This window comes from Sorex fumeus, unplaced genomic scaffold (assembly GCF_029834395.1).
Source record: "Sorex fumeus unplaced genomic scaffold, SorFum_2.1 ptg000072l, whole genome shotgun sequence".
NCBI lineage: Eukaryota > Metazoa > Chordata > Mammalia > Eulipotyphla > Soricidae > Sorex > Sorex fumeus.
In genome coordinates this window covers 63796280-63814352 of record NW_026606129.1, presented here as the reverse complement: position 1 = coordinate 63814352, position 18073 = coordinate 63796280, and the positions used below count along the sequence as shown (strand labels likewise).

The 18073-nt window shown below is 39.4% G+C and overlaps 1 protein-coding gene across 9 annotated transcripts in view; it reads left to right on the top strand.

Moving 5' to 3' along the window:
• The window catches only part of CADPS (calcium dependent secretion activator), a 550520-nt gene that overhangs the window by 121226 nt on the left and 411221 nt on the right, over positions 1–18073 (top strand). For all 9 annotated transcript variants that reach the window (XM_056129049.1, XM_056129048.1, XM_056129052.1 and 6 more), the window contains exon 2: positions 11622–11735. In XM_056129049.1, the coding sequence (XP_055985024.1) occupies positions 11622–11735 (114 nt within the window). The remainder of the gene's footprint in view (positions 1–11621; positions 11736–18073) is intronic.

The following is an 18073-nucleotide window of genomic DNA, read 5'->3' as shown; positions in this document are numbered from 1 at the left end:
TAAAGAGGGACTTCCAATCAATTGTCTCTTCTCTCACTGTTCTTCACTGACAAAACAAGTGTCTATCTAAATCAATTTTAGTGAAGAGTGTAGTTACAGAATGTGTGTTATTACATTAGAGAATTTTCTAGAACGTACACATAAATGGAATTCATATGTTTTCAACTTTTTCTCTGGAGAAAATTGCTACTTATAACTTCATGATTAAGCATCATAAGACTTACTATGCAGTTCAGTGATCTCATATATTTTTGTGATCTTGTATATTTTTGTGCCTCTTTAAAAAATGGCCTGCAGTCAAATGGATCTGCTTCTCTGTTTGCAATAGGGTCTTGTGACTTTTTTTTTTTGTCCCCTTTCTAGCAGGCCCTTTCATTCCTTCCTCCACTTTCCCACCCTCCTCTTCTCTTAGTTTTTTTTTTCCCTTTATTTTATTTTATTTTTTTTAAAGTTGTAGATTTACAATTTTTTGTGCTTTGGTTTCAATTATACAATGATCAGATACCCATCCCTCCACCAGTGCCCATTTTCCACCACCATGGATAATATCCCTCCCACCCCCATCCCCCATCCCCCCTGTCTCTCTTTTCCACTGAGAGTCTATATGCTATTCAAGCAATTTCTCTTCTTAGATGACACAGCTTGCAGAAAACATTCCCCAGATCCTATGATTATATTCTTTGTTCTCTATTTCCGCATGATGTCAAATCATGTCACTCCCCTGCATAAATCACTTCAGTATCTTTCCATCTTATTTTGTATTACATTGCAACACCTCACTGATGCTCAAGACTCAGCACTGTGGTCTGTTCTCTGCTCACCTCCCCATAACTATACTCAGCTACACTTCTAGCTAATCATCCTGTTGCATCAATAGCTGGCCATGTTTATTTGTTTACTGATTCGCTAGTGGTTCTCAGAGAGTGTGATCCACATTGCCATGGGGTGTGGCCAGGTGATTTTCCTATTAAAATTAAGACATTGTTTTCTTTGTTTACACCTTCATCAATATCTAGATTCTGTGTAGCCCAAGGTCACTTCCCTTTTATTCCTTCTTGCACAAATATGTGTTAAGGAATAACATGGATAGTTGGTTAGCTTAAACTACATGATATTTAGTGGTTTGAAAATTCACAGCTAAGTGCAGCAAGTAATGTGCTTGCCATGCACTTGACCCACCAGGGTTCAACCCTCAGTATCATGTATGGACATCTAAACCCTGCAAGCAGTGATCCCTGACTGCACAGCCAGAAGCAAGCCCTGACACTGACAGGAGTGGCCCCTCCACCCAAAAAATCAGAGTTAATTTTATTTTTGTCTTTGTTTTCAGGCCCTACCCTTGCCCCTTTACTATCTCTCTAGTTCTAAAGAATTACCTCTTAAAACGTAGTGGATGTATGCAAAGTAATAGTAACAATACGATTAACTATAGCTAGATCCTCAAACCTGTGATTTCACAAGTTTTATTACTTAGAATATAAAAATAATAAAGTTATTTAAAATGTACCAAAGGCCATATGTAAATTATACAGTATGGTTGTCCTATGGAGAGGATATACTCTTGAGGGTATTGTATTGCTTTAATGGTTGACTTTGGGAACTTGTGTTCTACTTGTGGTCTGTATCATAACTCCTCCCACATTTGATCCTTCAGCTTCATCACTTGCCATTTCAGATTTATTTAATCCTGTTTTTCACTGTAGCACTGTCCTCCTGTTGTTCCTCAATTTGCTCGAGCAGGCACCAGTAACATCTTCATTGTGAGACTTTTTGTTACTGTTTTTGGCATATCAAATACGCTATGGGGAGCTTACCAGGCTCTGCCATGTGGTAGGGATACTCTCAGTAGCTTGCTGAGCTCTCCAAGACAGATGGAGGAGTCGAACCTGGGTCGGCCATGAGAAAGGCAAATGCCCCACCCACTGTGCATGTAATTTTCTAATCAAATGAATAATAAAACTCACTTAAGACATATATTTCAAAATATGTATAAAATATGAGAAGAATTTTGTGTGGATATGTAAATAATTATACAATTTCTCGATTTCTTAGAAGTAATATTATCCTTTATGGCAGAAAAAATTTTAACCTAAGTATTAAAATATAATATTTTATTTGAATAAATGAACAAAGATTGATTATTATTGGGAAAGAAAATTAAATAGTTAATACCTGCATTTCTCTGGGATAAATTTTATGCATAATGTGAGATAGTTACCTAATTTTATTCTTTATATCTGTGGCTGTCCAGTTTTTCATGAACCATTTGTGAATTTTCTTTTTCCCTTATATGCTCTTAGTTTATGACTTTTAAGTGACTATTTGATTTGACATTTTTATATATTTTTTAAAGATTTCAAGTAATGACTTTTTTAAAAAAGCAGAAACAAAATGTATTAGGTTGCAATTTCCAGTGCCGACTTTATAAATAGAAAGACAGTTCATTGTGTGTATAATTAGAACATCTTTGTACATTTAAAAAATCATTTTCTATTACCTCGTACCTATGCTTAAAACATTATTAATTTAGAGGCATTGTTTTAGGGTAAATTTTCCTTCCTCTCTATTTTATAAAGCAGTTGCTGCTTTGAGAGGAAGCATATTAGAAAAAGTCACGTATATTCATTAGGAAGATATTTGGCTGCACATCAGAGAAAAAAAATGACTTAAACAAATAATGACTGTTTATACCTCACATAATGAGAAGGTCAGAGATGGGTGTTTGAGAACATTTTCTTAGCTCTTCAGAACTCTAAGGGTAGACATCTCTATGATTCTCTTGGTCTTCCTGTTCACACAGTAGGTACCACAGCTTTAGAGACTCTATTCATGTTCTCTGCACAAGGGTTCAGCAGGGAAGGGAAAGGTTATACTGCCAGAAGATTTCTTTGTATGATTATTTGAAAAGCTCATAAAAAAGACCATCAGCAGCCTGCTGTCTCTGTTACACGCCCAGCTATGGCTGCAAGGGGAAGGAAAAGGAGGACCGGGCAGGCTAAGGAAGAGGGAAATGAGTACTACATTCATATAAACTCCAGAAGCCCAAAGAAGGAGAAAGAAACTGTGGGAATTGCCCTCTTCCCCTCTCTCTACTTATGGGTGTTATGGTTTGCAATACAGATTACAGATAATGAGAGAACAGTTGTCTGCAATAGTAGCTGGGGGAGGAGTGGGATGGGGAGGGGCGGGAGGGATACTGGGAAATGTTCACTGGTGGAGGGATAGCTCTTCTATCATAATATGACTGAAACTCAAATATGAAAGTTTTATAACTGTAGCTCATGGTGATTCAATAAAAAATAAATAAATAAAAATAAAATTTAGTAAATAAAAAAACTGGGAAATGATAATTTTATTTTAAAAAGCAGACATTATAATACTAATATCCTTTATTGTTTTTATTGTGTCTTTATGCTATACCACATACTCTACCATGTACCTGACATATACTACTTCATCTTGCACTCACAACAATTCTTTAAGGTAGATATGCCCATGAGCTGTTTAACAGCAGAGAAAATCTTATACAAAGATGTGTGTTAAAACCAAGATTTGACCTGGACTTGCTCAGACTTAAACAGCACCTCTCCTGAGACCAGCACTTAGAACATGTGCTTTTTTTTTTCTTCTTTATTTCGGATCTTATTTCATCACTATCCAGACTGCTGCAGTAAATTACAAAGTGCCAGGAATGCAGTGGGAATTTTCAGGCTTAGCTTAATGAGGTGAATTGAACCAAGAATGCTTGAATAGTTCTAGCAAATGCGGCTGCAGCACTTTATTCTGAAATAATTACCTTTCTTTTTATCAGGTTTTCTGCTCTTGGAACACATTACTTCAACTTTGAATTCTGATCTGATGCACAAGTGGTTTCTATACATATCACATGCTTTTAGATGGTCTTCTATTTTAGGATGATTCTGTTTGTAAGCAGCTCTTAGAAGCCTATTTGTCTGTTTAGAATTGTACTGTCAGCTACTCTGGGCCAATTATCTCCGTGTGTTCATGCTAGGTCACCTTCAGGGTTCAAACCTATCTAGGTCAGTTAACTTTTACCCAGAGATAAGCTTTGTGCCACAGGTTGTTTTTTACATCAGCTATTTTTATGGGATGCTATGTTATGTTTTTATTCATTCAGACAGGATAAGGGGATGGATGCTAAGGAATCAGATGAATAAATGACTTTTGATCACGTTCAAGATAATAGTGAGCTAATACTGTACCTTGGTCATGATTTATCTCCAATGTCTAACGGTGTGCCTCATAGACGTTAAATAATTAATATATATTCATTAAACCAATATTTGTTAGAACTGTTATGTGACAGGTGCTAGAAGCACAGTATAAATTAGAAATGGTTCTAGTGCCTGTAAAACATGTCTTTGTGAGTAACAATGAAAATCACAAATTTAAAAATAAAAACAGAAGGTCCATCAGTGAGAGAATGGGTCAACCATAGAAAAATATAATTGAATATTTATCATTAATGAGAACCAAAAAGTATTACTTCTTCCCACCAGATGACAGAATTTTACACCTCATGAATGCAAAGATATCACATTCAAAAACAGGTTATATCAACGATAGTTAGTGAGGTTAGTGGTCATCTTTGGAAAAGGAAAGTGATAGATGGATACCTGTAAAAAGCTGGGTAACATTATTTGTCTTGATAAGACAGTGGTTCGATGGGAATGTTTACCTGTGAAAATTTCTCATGCTCTCTGTGCATGATGTATATTTTTCTATATGCATATTAAAAGTCATGTACATTTATTTTTAAAAAGAATAAATGCTATGGTAATAACTATGAAGAAAATGTGTAGGGTCTATGGCACTGTGATAGAGTTTAACTTAGAACCACTTCCCTATAGAAGGTGATGAGGAAGACCACCCCAAAGTAGCTAAGTAAACTTAGACTGGCCTTTAGTAATGGATACTGACTCAAGACAGAAGCTCACAGCTGTTCCACTCAGATCCATGAACCTGACTTGGCAACTGAGAATATATCCAGGGAAGTGAGAGTATTTTGTGTGGTCTCATGGTGTCTGTTCTCTGAATTTGGATGAAATTGAAGACTTTTTGAGAATTTTATGTTCTGCCGTCTCTGGCCTCTAAAATTTTAAGCAGACATTTGTGTGTTTGTGTGCTCTTTCTTCTAGTAGACCACAAGATCCCTAAGGGCAACCCCTTATTTCTTTGATTCCCAATTGCCCTGGCTGGGAAGATGATATCTTAGATGTGTTCTGTTGATCATTGGGCCCTTAGGGCCTGAGATGGGACCAGGCAGGTGGTAGGTGCTCTGTAAATAAATAAGCATGATGGTTACTTAGCAAAAGGTTAAAGTGATAATGGATTTGGCCTGGGTGAGCAATCAGTCTTCATTATTCAGATGGTCTGTACCTAATTTTAGTTTAATTATGTAAAAGCAAGAGGATAGTTTAATCATCTTCCCTCTCTCTCCTGCCTCATTACCCCACTCCATCCAACCTTTCAAAATAACAGAGTTGCTATTGATTTGGTCTTGGAAGTATTTCTGAGCAAAAAATTGTGTGAGATGCCTCAGATGGAATTTATTGCCGAGATTTGTGACTTAGGCCATTTGAGGCTGGCCTGCTTAAAAGAAATTCATGTTATGGTGTCACTTTTATGAGTAAATAAACTGCCACCCAATATTTCAGTTTAAATGGTTTCAAGTGCTTATGAAATAACTGTAATTTTTTGTACAACTCCACTGGTACCAATATTCCTGGATAGAGCAGAAAGCTTCAGCGACTTAAAAGTGAGCACATTCTTCACTTTTGTCCAAGGGGGTACAATTAGCCACATGTGTCTGTTGACTCTTTACAATGTAGTCATTTCAGACTGAGATGTATTCTAAGTACAAAATATAAAATATTTCACAGGTTAGTATTAAAATGCAATAGATCTCATCCAAGTGTATAATAATTACATTTAAAAATAATATATTAGGCATATCAGGTTAATACACAGTCTGGATCTATAGCCAGTGGGTAGGGCGTTTGCCTTGCATGGGGCTGACCCGGGTTCGATTCTTCCATCTGTCTCAGAGAGCCCTGCAAGCTACTGAGAGTATTCCACCCACACAGCAGAGCCTTGCAAGCTCCCTGTGGCGTATTGGATATGCCAAAAACAGTAACAACAAGTCTCACAATGGAGATGTTACTGGCGCCTGCTTGAGCAAATCGATGAATAACAGGAGGACAGTGCTACAGTGCTACAGATTAATGCACATATTAAAATTAATTTCAGCTGTTTATAACTTCTCCAGTTTGAATCTTAGAAAATTTAAAACCATCCATGTCACTGGCAGTGAGCCGTGATGCTTCAGTGTGTAACAAATATAAATTCCATGAAAAGCCAACTTCAAAATTACTGTTCCCAATTTCACAATTTCCCACATTTTCCCCTGCTCTAATTTATGCCCATTCTGTTTTCTTTCTTACTTAAGTCAGAACTCAAGGCAGGTTTTAGTTTTAAACTCCGCCTTCCAGGAACAAGACACCTGTTGCCTGAGGATAAAAACATTTTAAGTTTTAAAAAGAAACTCATAATTTAAAATATATATATAATTTTAAAAAGTCATTGAACAACTATGCCTATGACAAAATTGCGAGGAATAAAAATTAGCACCATTTTCTAAGTGAGAAAAAACAGAAGAGATAACATTTATTCATCTACATTCAATTCTTTTCCAGAAAGGTGTTTAGCTATGGCCAATTCAGAGACTGTATGTGGTTTTTTCAAGTAACAAAATGGTCTTAGAACTAAGACTAGAGAGACTTTACTCTTTCTATGAGATCAACAATGCCAGGCCCATTGTTACATTGTCAGTTATGAACTGCAGCTTCTTATAAGTGATGATCAAAAAATCATTTATATTGCCTTTTTATGTAAATTAGAGTTTATTAAAGGATATTAGAGCTAAATATCTTTCACACATTTGACCATTCATTCAGAAGGTACTTATGCAGTACTTGCCAGGTGTGAGGTTAGTCCTGGAGGAGCAAAAATAGGTAGCCAAGCTGGGTCTCTAAAATATTTAGTCATGGGGGTATGGTGCTGCCAGCAGGTCAATCTGTACCTGTGAGGCGAGTGCATCAGCAGCCTGATGGCACCTTCAGATTCCAGATACTCCAAAATAGCTGCTGTGCCTTTGGCCAGACCCCAAAAATTTGGGGCAAAGTTTACCAAGAAAGTAAATGGCCAAAAGTTAGGTATATGGGAGACACACCCACAAACCACCTCTGGCTCAGCTATATACTTGGAGGCATGGCCTCTCTGGTTCCTGATCATACTGCTTAAAGGCCATGATCCCAGAGACTCATAAACAAATCTTGAAACCCAGTGGCTTTTGGCAGAAATGCGTCCTGACCAGGCAGTAAGTTACTGTCGCCAGGCTACCCCACGGGGGAAAGGGTGCTATCCCTCCACCTACTCCCCTTTGACAGCTTGGTGGCCACCATCCTTCAGAGGCCATTGGACAGTCAGGTTTGGGCCCGCAGTGATGAGACACACAGGGCCTCACGAGATGGGGGTGGAGCCGGCCCTTCCCCCCCACCCCAATGAGAGCCCGAGTTGCTGCCAACATACGACCTCTCTGGCTCCTGATCAAGCCTTTTAATGGCCATGATCCCAGAGACTCAGAAACAAATCGCAGAACCCAGTGGCTTTTGGCAGAAATGCGTCTGATCCTTGAAGTAGATTACTGGCACTGGGCCACCCCAGGGGGGAATATGTTTCGTGCCTTGGCCTGTTCCCCCTGGCGACCAGCTGGCTACCATCCTCCAGAGGCCACTGGACAGTCAGGTTTGGGCCCGCAGTGACGGGACACGCAGGACCTCACAGGATGGGGATGGAGCTGGCCCTTTCCTCCCCACCCCAGCGAGACTTCGAGTTGCCGCCCCCAAACAGCCTTTCTGGCTCCTGATGAAGCTGCTTAACAGCCATGATCCAAGAGACTCAGGAACAAATCTCGGAACCCAGCAGATTTTGGCAGAAATCCCTCCAGATTTGTTAAAATTTTGGAATTTCAAAATTGTGTGGCCACTACTGCAGCCGCATGACATCATATGTTATTCATAACCAGCAACAGAAAACAAATTGTCGACTGTTGCCTTTTCAGCAGATTGAGTATTGGGGTAAAATCCCATGTAATAATGGTGGGTCTGGTGTTAAAATATTGAATATAGTCAAAGTAGAGAGAGAGTAATGTGGAAATCATCTGCCCCACAGGTAGGAGGAGGGTGTGGGGATGGGGTAAACTCTGGTTTTTGGGGGTGGAGAATGGGCACTGGTGAAGGTACGGGTGTTTCATTATATGATGAAGACTTAAACCTGAAAACTTTGTAACTTTTTTCATGGTGATTCAATAAACAAAATTATAAAAAATGAAAAAAAAAAGTAAGGTGGAGTTCATGCCCAATTCAATCAGCTAACCAGTGGCTAAATAAATAATAGTCACTGTCACTGTTCTCCCGTTGTTCATCGATTTGCTTGAGCGGGCCCAGTAATGTCTCCATTGGAGACTCTGTTTTTACTGTGTTTGGCATATCAAATACATCACAGGTAGCTTGCCAGGCTCTGCCGTGCGGGCGAGATACTCTCGGTAGCTTTCTGGGCTCTCCGAGAGGGGCGGAGGAATCGAACTTGAGTCGGCCATGTTGGCTGCATGCAAGGCAAATGCCCTGCCGCAGTTCTATAGCTCCAGTTCAAATAATAGTATTCCTAAATAAAAAAATAATAAAATAAAATATTTATTTATAACAAATAGGATAAATGATGAACTATAGAATCAAATAACAGAAATTATTTGAGTAGTGAAAGGGAAGGACTACTACTACTACTACTACTCTCAGGCTGAGACTGAAGCACTATGTATGGGACATGGCCAGAAAAGGGTAGAAAAGGCAAACTTGATAGAAATCTCTTTTGCTTGCTTTCCTAAGTAGAAATGAACATAGGTTTCACTAGGTAGATAATTATATATCAGTTATTGCCCAAATTATACCACAGTCTAGACTTATACTTTGTTTCTAATATGACCTATCATATGGCCATGGATATAATAGAAAAGTTTGAAAACTTCTATATCTTATTATCCTGATATTTATTTTTTTTAATTTTCAGCTTTATTGAGATACTGAGTTATGTATATTTAAGACATACAAAGCATTGATTAGATTCTCATGCATATTGTGAAGTCAGAATCATAAATCAGGTTATTTTAGTTAGCATCTAAAATTCCTTACACAATCACAAAATTTTTTTTGGCCAGCACCTTTAAGATTTACTTAAAAAAAAATCAATTCTGTAGTAAAGAAACATTCACACTAGAAACATGCTGTATATTGTGTCGCCAGATCTGACTCTTATTATAGCAGGAATTTTGTATATCAGTCACATCTCCCCATATTTTCCATCCTTAAGACACTGGCAATTTCCATGATGGAAATTCATGGAAATAGTATTTCTAAGATTTCACATGTAAGGGACAAGATTCAGTATTTGTATTTTTTTTATGTCCCTCACATAACATTAAATTCTCAGGTTCCATGAATGTTTTACAAAAGGAAGGCTTTCCTTCTTATTTATGGTTGAATAATATCCCAGTGTGAAAAACTCTGAGGGTGGCCAGGGAATGGCCCCGACGGTTCTTGCCCTGGCTGCCCAGGTTCTGGGGGACCCAGGCCGCCCCCCCCCAGTCGGGGCAGCCCGGGCTCTAGGTTAGAAGGCAGAGGAAGCGAAGGCCACGCAGGTGTATCGGTGGATTGATCAGATGCCATTTAGTCCATTCTCAACCCCGTTCACCTCTCTCTCTCTCTCTCTCTCTCTCTCTCTCTCTCTCTCTCTCTCTCTCTCTCTCTCCCCTCTCCCTCCTTCTCTCCTGGGCCCCAATCTGGAACCCTTTCTCCCTCTGGCTCTGACTCTGTATCTCACACTTGATCTTCTTCCCCCAGCCCACTCTACAATCTAGTTAAATCCCCAAACCATGAGGGACTGGGCTAATACATAGGTGTGGTCACAATCAATAGGAATAAAGTTCTTTCCCTCAGGGGATGCTGCTTCTAGGACAGATTAACTTTCAGCAGGACCACCCACCCAAAGGCGGAATTCCATGAGTGTGTTTCTCCTCTCCTTGTCCAACAAACATATAAGCATTCATAATATTAATCATTTTGTATGGACACAGGAAGAGATTCAGTAAGCTTATAGAATTGCTCTCCTGGGGTCATCTCAATCTCAGACTACAGTGCTCAGGCCAGATTAGTCTTTCCTATCCCTAGCCGGGTCCTAGTCTTGTTGTTAATGACAGCGTTTGACAGCATCTTAACTTATAGTTAAAAATTGTGGAGCTATGGCCAGGCCCATCTCCATATCAGGGTAGCACATAGCTTACCATTTGCCCTGGTTCCATCCAGTTCCTCCTTATGACCCTGCTTTGGGGGGCACTAGGAAGTGAGGGCAACTGAGGCGTAAGTTGAGAAAGCAGATGCCTGGGAATGAATAATAATATTTGAAGCCAATTAAATCCCATGTTACAGAAGCATAATATTAATTGTCTTCTTGTGTCTATACAAAAGGACATTGCTTTAAAGTAAACTATTCAAAAGACATAAGGAGAGGAGAAAGGCAGTATTAACTTACAATATAAGTTCAGTGTCCTAGAAAAATCTGACCTTACAAATGAACAGAAACTGATTAGGGGAATAAGCTGATTAACTCTTCGGGGAAGAGAGCATAGAGAAGTAGTTACAAATAAACAAAAAAATGGGAGCACTGGGATGGGTGTGACCCAATAAACCTAAGCTCCTTGTGGCAAGGAAGAAAGGACAAGTAATGTCATCCTACATCCCAGTGCATATCTGTATTCACATTATTCAATGGGAACTTGGTTTGTTTCTGCTTCTTGGCCATTGTAAATAATGTTGCAATAAACTTGTAAGCAAAGAGGATTCTAGGTTCCCATGTCAAATATTAATTGTCTGTGTCTATGTGTGTTCATTTGTTTACATACGTGGTTACAGTTCTTTTCCATTGGTCTAAATATTTGTTTTTAGATGACAGTGCCATACTACTTTGATTACTATTCCTTTCACAAAGCAAAGTATTTCTGATGACTTGAGAGAACTGTGTAACAATGTGTTAAACAGCCATTGAACAGCAACTACAACCTGATTTATAGCATTTGTCAATTTTCATGGGGTAAAAATCACTGGACTTTTAGTTGCCAGTTAAATGTCACTGGATGTCGAGTTGGGAAGAGAAATGTGTGATAGCACCTCCTTATGTGTCATTTCCACCATAAAAAAAGATAATAAGTAACCTCATACAGATAACAGTAAAATGAGATAATCAGGAAACTATGGCTTTTGATATGTGTTGCATTTGTTTTAATATAATTTATTTAACTGTAGTTTACAATATTTATAGTAGTGCTGTGTTTAATGACTCATAAAATTCCTACAAATTTAACTGTCAGCCCTTACGTGCCTGTACAAGCCAATTCCGACAAACTAAAAGGCCTCGCATTTTTCATATAAAATAACCATGATTCCTGGCTAGAACAAGCCCTCATCATCACCTTTGTCTGTTTTCTACAGATCAGTAAACAGCAGCTTCAGACTGTCAAGGACCGGTTTCAGGCTTTCCTCAATGGAGAAACCCAGATTGTGGCTGATGAAGCCTTCATGAATGCAGTACAGAGCTACTATGAGGTAAGATTCCCCAGGCCCGCTTTCCCCAACTGTCCAGCCTGAACCCTGCACTTCTCAACTGTCTGTCAGTGGGAGCTACCATCTCTCCTGAGCCAAAGGGGTTAGTAACTGGGCACAATCTTAATGTAATAGGTTCATTTTGTTCCAGGGAAAATGTTAATAGAAGCCTCTGTTTATCAGCTGGTTTGGACCTTGAGGGAAATTTTTTGGCCACACATGGCAGTACTCAGGGGTCACTCTGGGATCTGTGCTCAGGAGACACACCTGGTGGTGCTTGGAGTACCCTTTGTGGTGCCAAGGATTGACTGAGGTCAGCTGGTCGCAAGACAGATGTCTTCCCTCCTGTACTGTCTTTCCAGCCCACGTGCCAGCCCACAAGTCAGTGTGCCATATTTTACATACTATTTTTACTTACAGTGCAACCATGTCATTCTACCACTAGAATGTAAGGATCCCTCCACCATTATCCCCAAGTCCCTTCCCCAGTCCTCCAGCTCCCATTCTCAGGTCACAGTTCTATTGGTCGCATCTTAAATTTGATTCCACAAGGGATTTCCTAATCCCCTGCTTTGTTTCTTTTTGCTCTGCATGTGAGTGAAATCATCAGGTATTTGCATACAGTTCTCTTTTTATCTGTGCACCAGTTTTAGGAAGTAGGTCCTAATATTAGTCCTAGTTTATTAATGATGTGATTGAGGTTCAGAATGGTTAGGCCATGACTTTGGGTCACATAACTACTAAGACACACAAGCCAATATGTGAATGAATCAGCAGCATTTTCCCATAACCTACCCCTTTTTTCAAAGGGGACAGTCACATTTCCTGAGAAAGCTACTTTGACTGGTTTCATATTATTTCTATTCATATAGTTCTGCGAGTTCTTTTCTGCAAGTCATACCAAGTTCCAAAGTATGTACCATTTTCAGGAGGAAATCTATAAAAGAGACACTGTTTCTTGATTGTATATATCACAAGTAAATATTCCTCTCTAGACTTCAGGGATCATTGATCAAGAAAAGTGAAATTGGAATTTCTAATATATTTTTATTTTTATAATGATTCTTCCATAATGTGCTTATTACCAATCTTTCTTGCATCAACAATGAGGTGGACATTTCATATCTTCCTATTTGCAAAATTTATCTGACATGTTTTTTAAATGATTACTATGTCATTGAATGACATTGTACTTTATTTTAGTCTAGTTTAATGAGAAACAGATTCTCTGATTTTTTTTTTCTTTTTGGGTCACACCCTGAGATACTCAGGGGTTACTCCTGGCTCTGCACTCAGGAATTACTCCTGACAGTGCTTGGGACACCATATGGGATTCTGGGAATTGAACCCAGGTCAGCCATGTGTAAGGCGTATGCCCTACCAGTTGTACTATTGCTCCAGCCTCTTCTCTGCATTTTGAAATCCTGTGTCCCAAAGTTTTATCTATTGTTAAGGTTAGATTAAAGCAATCATAAAGAAAACTTTATGCCATTTTGTCATATACAGTTCAAAATAGTGACAGTAAATGTTCAAGTAAGTACAGGGACCAACAATTGATTTTCCTATCTTAGTTTTGCTTTGTTTATTTTCTTCTTTCCTCATTCCTATACTTTAATAAAGTTTATAGATAGCAAATTATTTCAAAACAAACACTCTGGTGATACTGTTTTGTTGGCATTCTGAACATTTACTTAACCTGACTAATAGGTGATCCAGTCCCCGAGAGATAGTTCAGGACAATTAGTTAATTGATGTCTGTGGTTGATTTGGGAAAACTGTTCTTCCCACTGTCCTATAGCTTTTGACTCCTTTCATGGAGAGATTGGAGAAAGATTGGAATTGGTTCTTGTGAGAAAATTGATTTTGTTTACACATTAGTGTGTGATGGGCTGGAGCGGTAGCACAGCGGTAGGGCGTTCGCCTTACAAGCGGCCAGCATGGCTGACCCGAGTTCGATTCCTCCGCCCCTCTCGGAGAGCCCGGCAAGCTACCGAGAGTATTCGATATGCCAAACACAGTAACAACAAAGTCTCCAATGGAGACGTCACTGGGCCCGCTCGAGCAATTAGTGTGTGATAGTAAATGGTCTTTGTCTCTGATGCTGCTAGTCCAGCGACAGACTCAACGGAGACACCATTTCCTCAATGTGGCTCCTGTTCTGATTAGTTTTGGTGAGTTTATATATATTAGTTGAAGCTATTTTTCTTTCTGTAAGAATTAATGATTCCCAGTGTTGAACTTACTGCTTTATCTGATTTGACACAGTTTATCAGTGAAATTAATGGTGAGTAAAAATGAGATTTGGAATCATGATGGCATGTCAGAGAATTATTTGAATCACTATATCACTGTCCTCCCATTGTTCATCGATTTGCTTTAGTGGGCCCAGTAATGTCTCCATTTTGAGACTTATTGTTACTGTGTTTGGTATATTGAATACATCACAGGTAGCTTTCCAGGCTTTGCCATGTGGGCAAGATACTCTTGGTAGCTTGCCAGGCTCTCCGAGAAGGGCAGAGGAATCAAACCCGGCTCGACCGGGCTGGCTGTGTGCAAGGCACATGCCCTACCGCTGTGCTATCGCTCCAGCCCAATTACTTGAATATATTAAACAAAAGACTCAGTTTGGATGTTTTCAGGGAATAAAACTATGCACATAGTCATCTTTTACTTCAGATTCTGAAAGTTATTTCTGAAAAAGTACACCGATAACATTGGTTTTCCATGTTTAAAATCATTGGCCAGTTCATAAGTTTATATGTATAATAAATCTTAGTTATAAACCTCATTTCACTAATGTCTTTAAGTGTTATTTCTATCTTTCAATTAAATTTGAAACTATTAGTGACCAAAGTTTCAGTAAGTATCTGGAAATTAGCATTACAGCTATAGTGATCCTTATGTATTCTCTTATAATCACAGTTCGAAAGGGCTGGTCTTGTGGTGAGAATACAACCATTGAAAAATTACTGAATATTTAATATTAAGATTTGAGTCGCAGGAACTAATGTGGGTTATTAAATATTTACTTTATTTATTAGCAAAGCTTTGGAATATCATAAGACTCATGTTTTCCAAGAAGTATGATTCTCTGAAGCAAAGGTCCCTAATTACGGCATTAGAATCAGCACTTTTCGGGGGAAGCGTTCCAAACTCACTACTGCTCCTTTCCCTTTATTCTTGTGTGGTGGAAAGCTGGGATTTCTTCTCCCACCCTACTCTGGACTCCAGTTGCTTTCTATCAGCATCTGTCTTTGTGAGAACTCTTTGAACTACAAATATTAGACAAATTGCCTAGTTCAAATTGGTGTAAGCCAAAAGTGAGGTTTATCTACTCAAGGAGTTTAAAACACCAGGGGTAGATCTAAACTTCATCTGTGAATGAATCCAAACACACCCAAGATGCAAGCTGGAGGGATAATTTTCTCAACATTGTTCCTCATTTCCCAAGAACATTGGTTTATTTGAATGGGGCAGGTTCTCTCCATAAAGGGCTTTGCATGCCATGCCTTAACAGTTTTGCAATCCCAGCAGCAACATGACAACTTCTTTGCTGAGAACTGCAGCAAAATTGCAGGGTGACTTCATTACTGATAAGAGTTATCTATCCAATGTACCAGGGTAGAGGGGTGGTGAATAAATAGAGGGATCGGGAAATCTTGGTGCCTACCTACTTGAAATCTTGGTGCCTCACTGAATCCATTTTTAATAAAAGTGTAATGGTTTCCTAATGTGAATTTAGGATCCTTTCCACCAATGGGGAAAGAATGCTGAACAGGCAAAATCAGCCGATTGCCTTCTAAATTCTGTCTCCGTCTCTGTCTCCTCTCTCTCATTCTCTCTATTGCTCCCTCTCCCTCTCCCTCTCTCTCTGCTCTTTCATACCATATAGCACTGTGATATCACTCACTAACAGTGATCACTTAAGAAAAAAGAGGTGTAGAGAAAGTATAGAGGTTAAGGCATTTGACGTGCATACATGCATACAGCTGAGTTGGGGTCAGTCCCTGGTACTGCATATGGTACCCCTTGAGGAGTGATCCCTGAACAGAGTCAGAAGTCCACCCAGAAAAAAAGAGGACATTAACTTTATGATGAGGGAAGAAAAATATATTTCAGAAATGAAGATTGTAACTATGAACAGATGTTGGCTTATCACAAATCACAATCACAATATAATAAAGTCCCACTTGAAAAGATTTTAAAGAAAAAGAGTCCATGACATATTTTGTCCTATCTATTCTAAGTTAAACCTAAAAACCAGCAATGAATTAGTTAATGAGGCCTAGGACTTGTGCTGGGTCCAACATAGCGTAAGCATTATGCATACGCATACAGAACATACAGGACTATTAGCCCTTTCCTGGTGGCCCAAGTAGGCAAAATGAATCAGCAGGTCAGCAGAGTAACCCTGTAATCTTTCCCCCTGTGGTTTTGAGGTCACCGAAAAAGGGTGCTCTGAATTCCTACCCGTAACCCCATCTAGTTCCCATAGCTGTGTCCCCACAATGTCAGAGAACATCCCCATTTCTACATCACTTTCCTGTTTCTAATTTCCAGCCCTTTTAAGACTCCATCCTCAACTTCCCCTCAAATTTCTCTGCTTATTTTTTTAAACCCTTCACATATTGATGCTGGCCACGCAGAGAAAAGGTGGGTGAAACCATTGAGCAGATCCTTTGTCACTCATGCTCTGCCTAGAAGGAAACCTGGGAGGATTTATTAGCAGGAATGTGAATGTGGTGGAAGACTAATACACACTTACTTAACACTGATAGCTGGACTTGAGCCAGTGAAACAGCAACCACTGGCTTTTGTTTTTCTTTGTTTTGTTTGGAACCCATCTCCTCTAACAAAGGTGCAGTTGTTTTTTTGGCAAGTGACTTTTCAAATGTTGTATCAAACAGCATTCTTCTGTTTCTAGCAACAGAAACTGATTGTGGTTAAGCCTTGAGAGCAACAATAACAGCAACTGTTGTTATTGTAATTCAAGGAAGTAGCCAAGCTTCAGCTTCAATGCAGAGTATAAAGGACACCCTATGGTGTCCTTTGGAACATGGTATGTATGGGATATATCCCAATTCCATTCCATGGAGAAGAGTGGAGAGAGATGAGAGAGAAGAGAGGAAGAAAGGGGAATGGGGGAGGAGGGAGAGGAAAGGAGGAGGGAAGAGGGAGCAAGAAGAGAGGAGAGAGGCAGAGAGTGGAGGGACAGGGTTCTATATTCATTCTCTTGTGCCACCCACACTGAGTCTGAACCCCAGAAGGGAAGTCTGATTGGCTATGCCCAAGTTCTCACTCACCACTTGGGTAAGGAAGGATGGGGGGTGGTAGAGGGGTGGCGGGAAGTGGGGGGCAACTTTCTCAAGTTCCACTTGAACTGTGCAGTGGCAAAGAGGTCCTCACACTGAAGCAAGTTTTCTGCAAGACTTGATGATTGGCAGGCACTGCTGCAGGTGTCCTCTACCCAAGGTCACAGACTTTGTATCGTCTTTATGATGGAACTTTTATTTTAATTTAAGAAAAGTAGAAGTCAGGTCATCGCTGGCTGTATTTTTTCCTGAAGTGAAGCTATATATATATTTTTTTCCAATAAACATCACTCTAATTCCTCTGTGACCTTAGAACAGAAATATCCCAAGAAGAGGAGCACCTGTTCATTTGACAGGTATTCACTCCTGTAGAGAAAGCCAGGCAAGGAAGGAGGCAAAGGTCAGAACTTACTGGAGAAGACAGCAGTGTCTGAATCTCAGTTTTCCTTTCTCTCTTCACCTGTAAGAGGACCTGCCTTTGCATAACCACCGATTGATTAAATTATATGTGTGTAATTAAAAATGCATATGTGCATGTACACACAACTTTACCTATATCAAACATCTGGAAAGTGAAATAACACCGAATAAGTAAAAGAAGAGAGTTGCAAATATCAATATGCCCCTGGTGTCAAGGCTGGGTAAGGGGGATCTCAAGGTCTGGGCAGGAGAGAAGGGCATGGAAAGGGTTCTAGGAATTGATTTTACTTCTGCCCCATTGCCACCTCCTTTGACTATATTCCCGTATCTACTTCTCCAAGATTGCCCTGGATCTCTTCTTTAGGACACAGAATTTATGATGCAAAGATATATTATCTGATTTAAAATGTTAATAGGGATCAGAGAGAGTACAAAAAAAAAGGCACTTGCTGTGCATGTGATTTCAAAGGTCATAATCCTGACACTATCAGGCGTCACTTCCGGGCACAGAGCTAGGAATAACCACTAAGCACAACCAGGTGTGCCCCGATACTAATGTAAACTTTCATTATAATAATACATAATTTCAAGTGTGGTTCATTTGCTTAT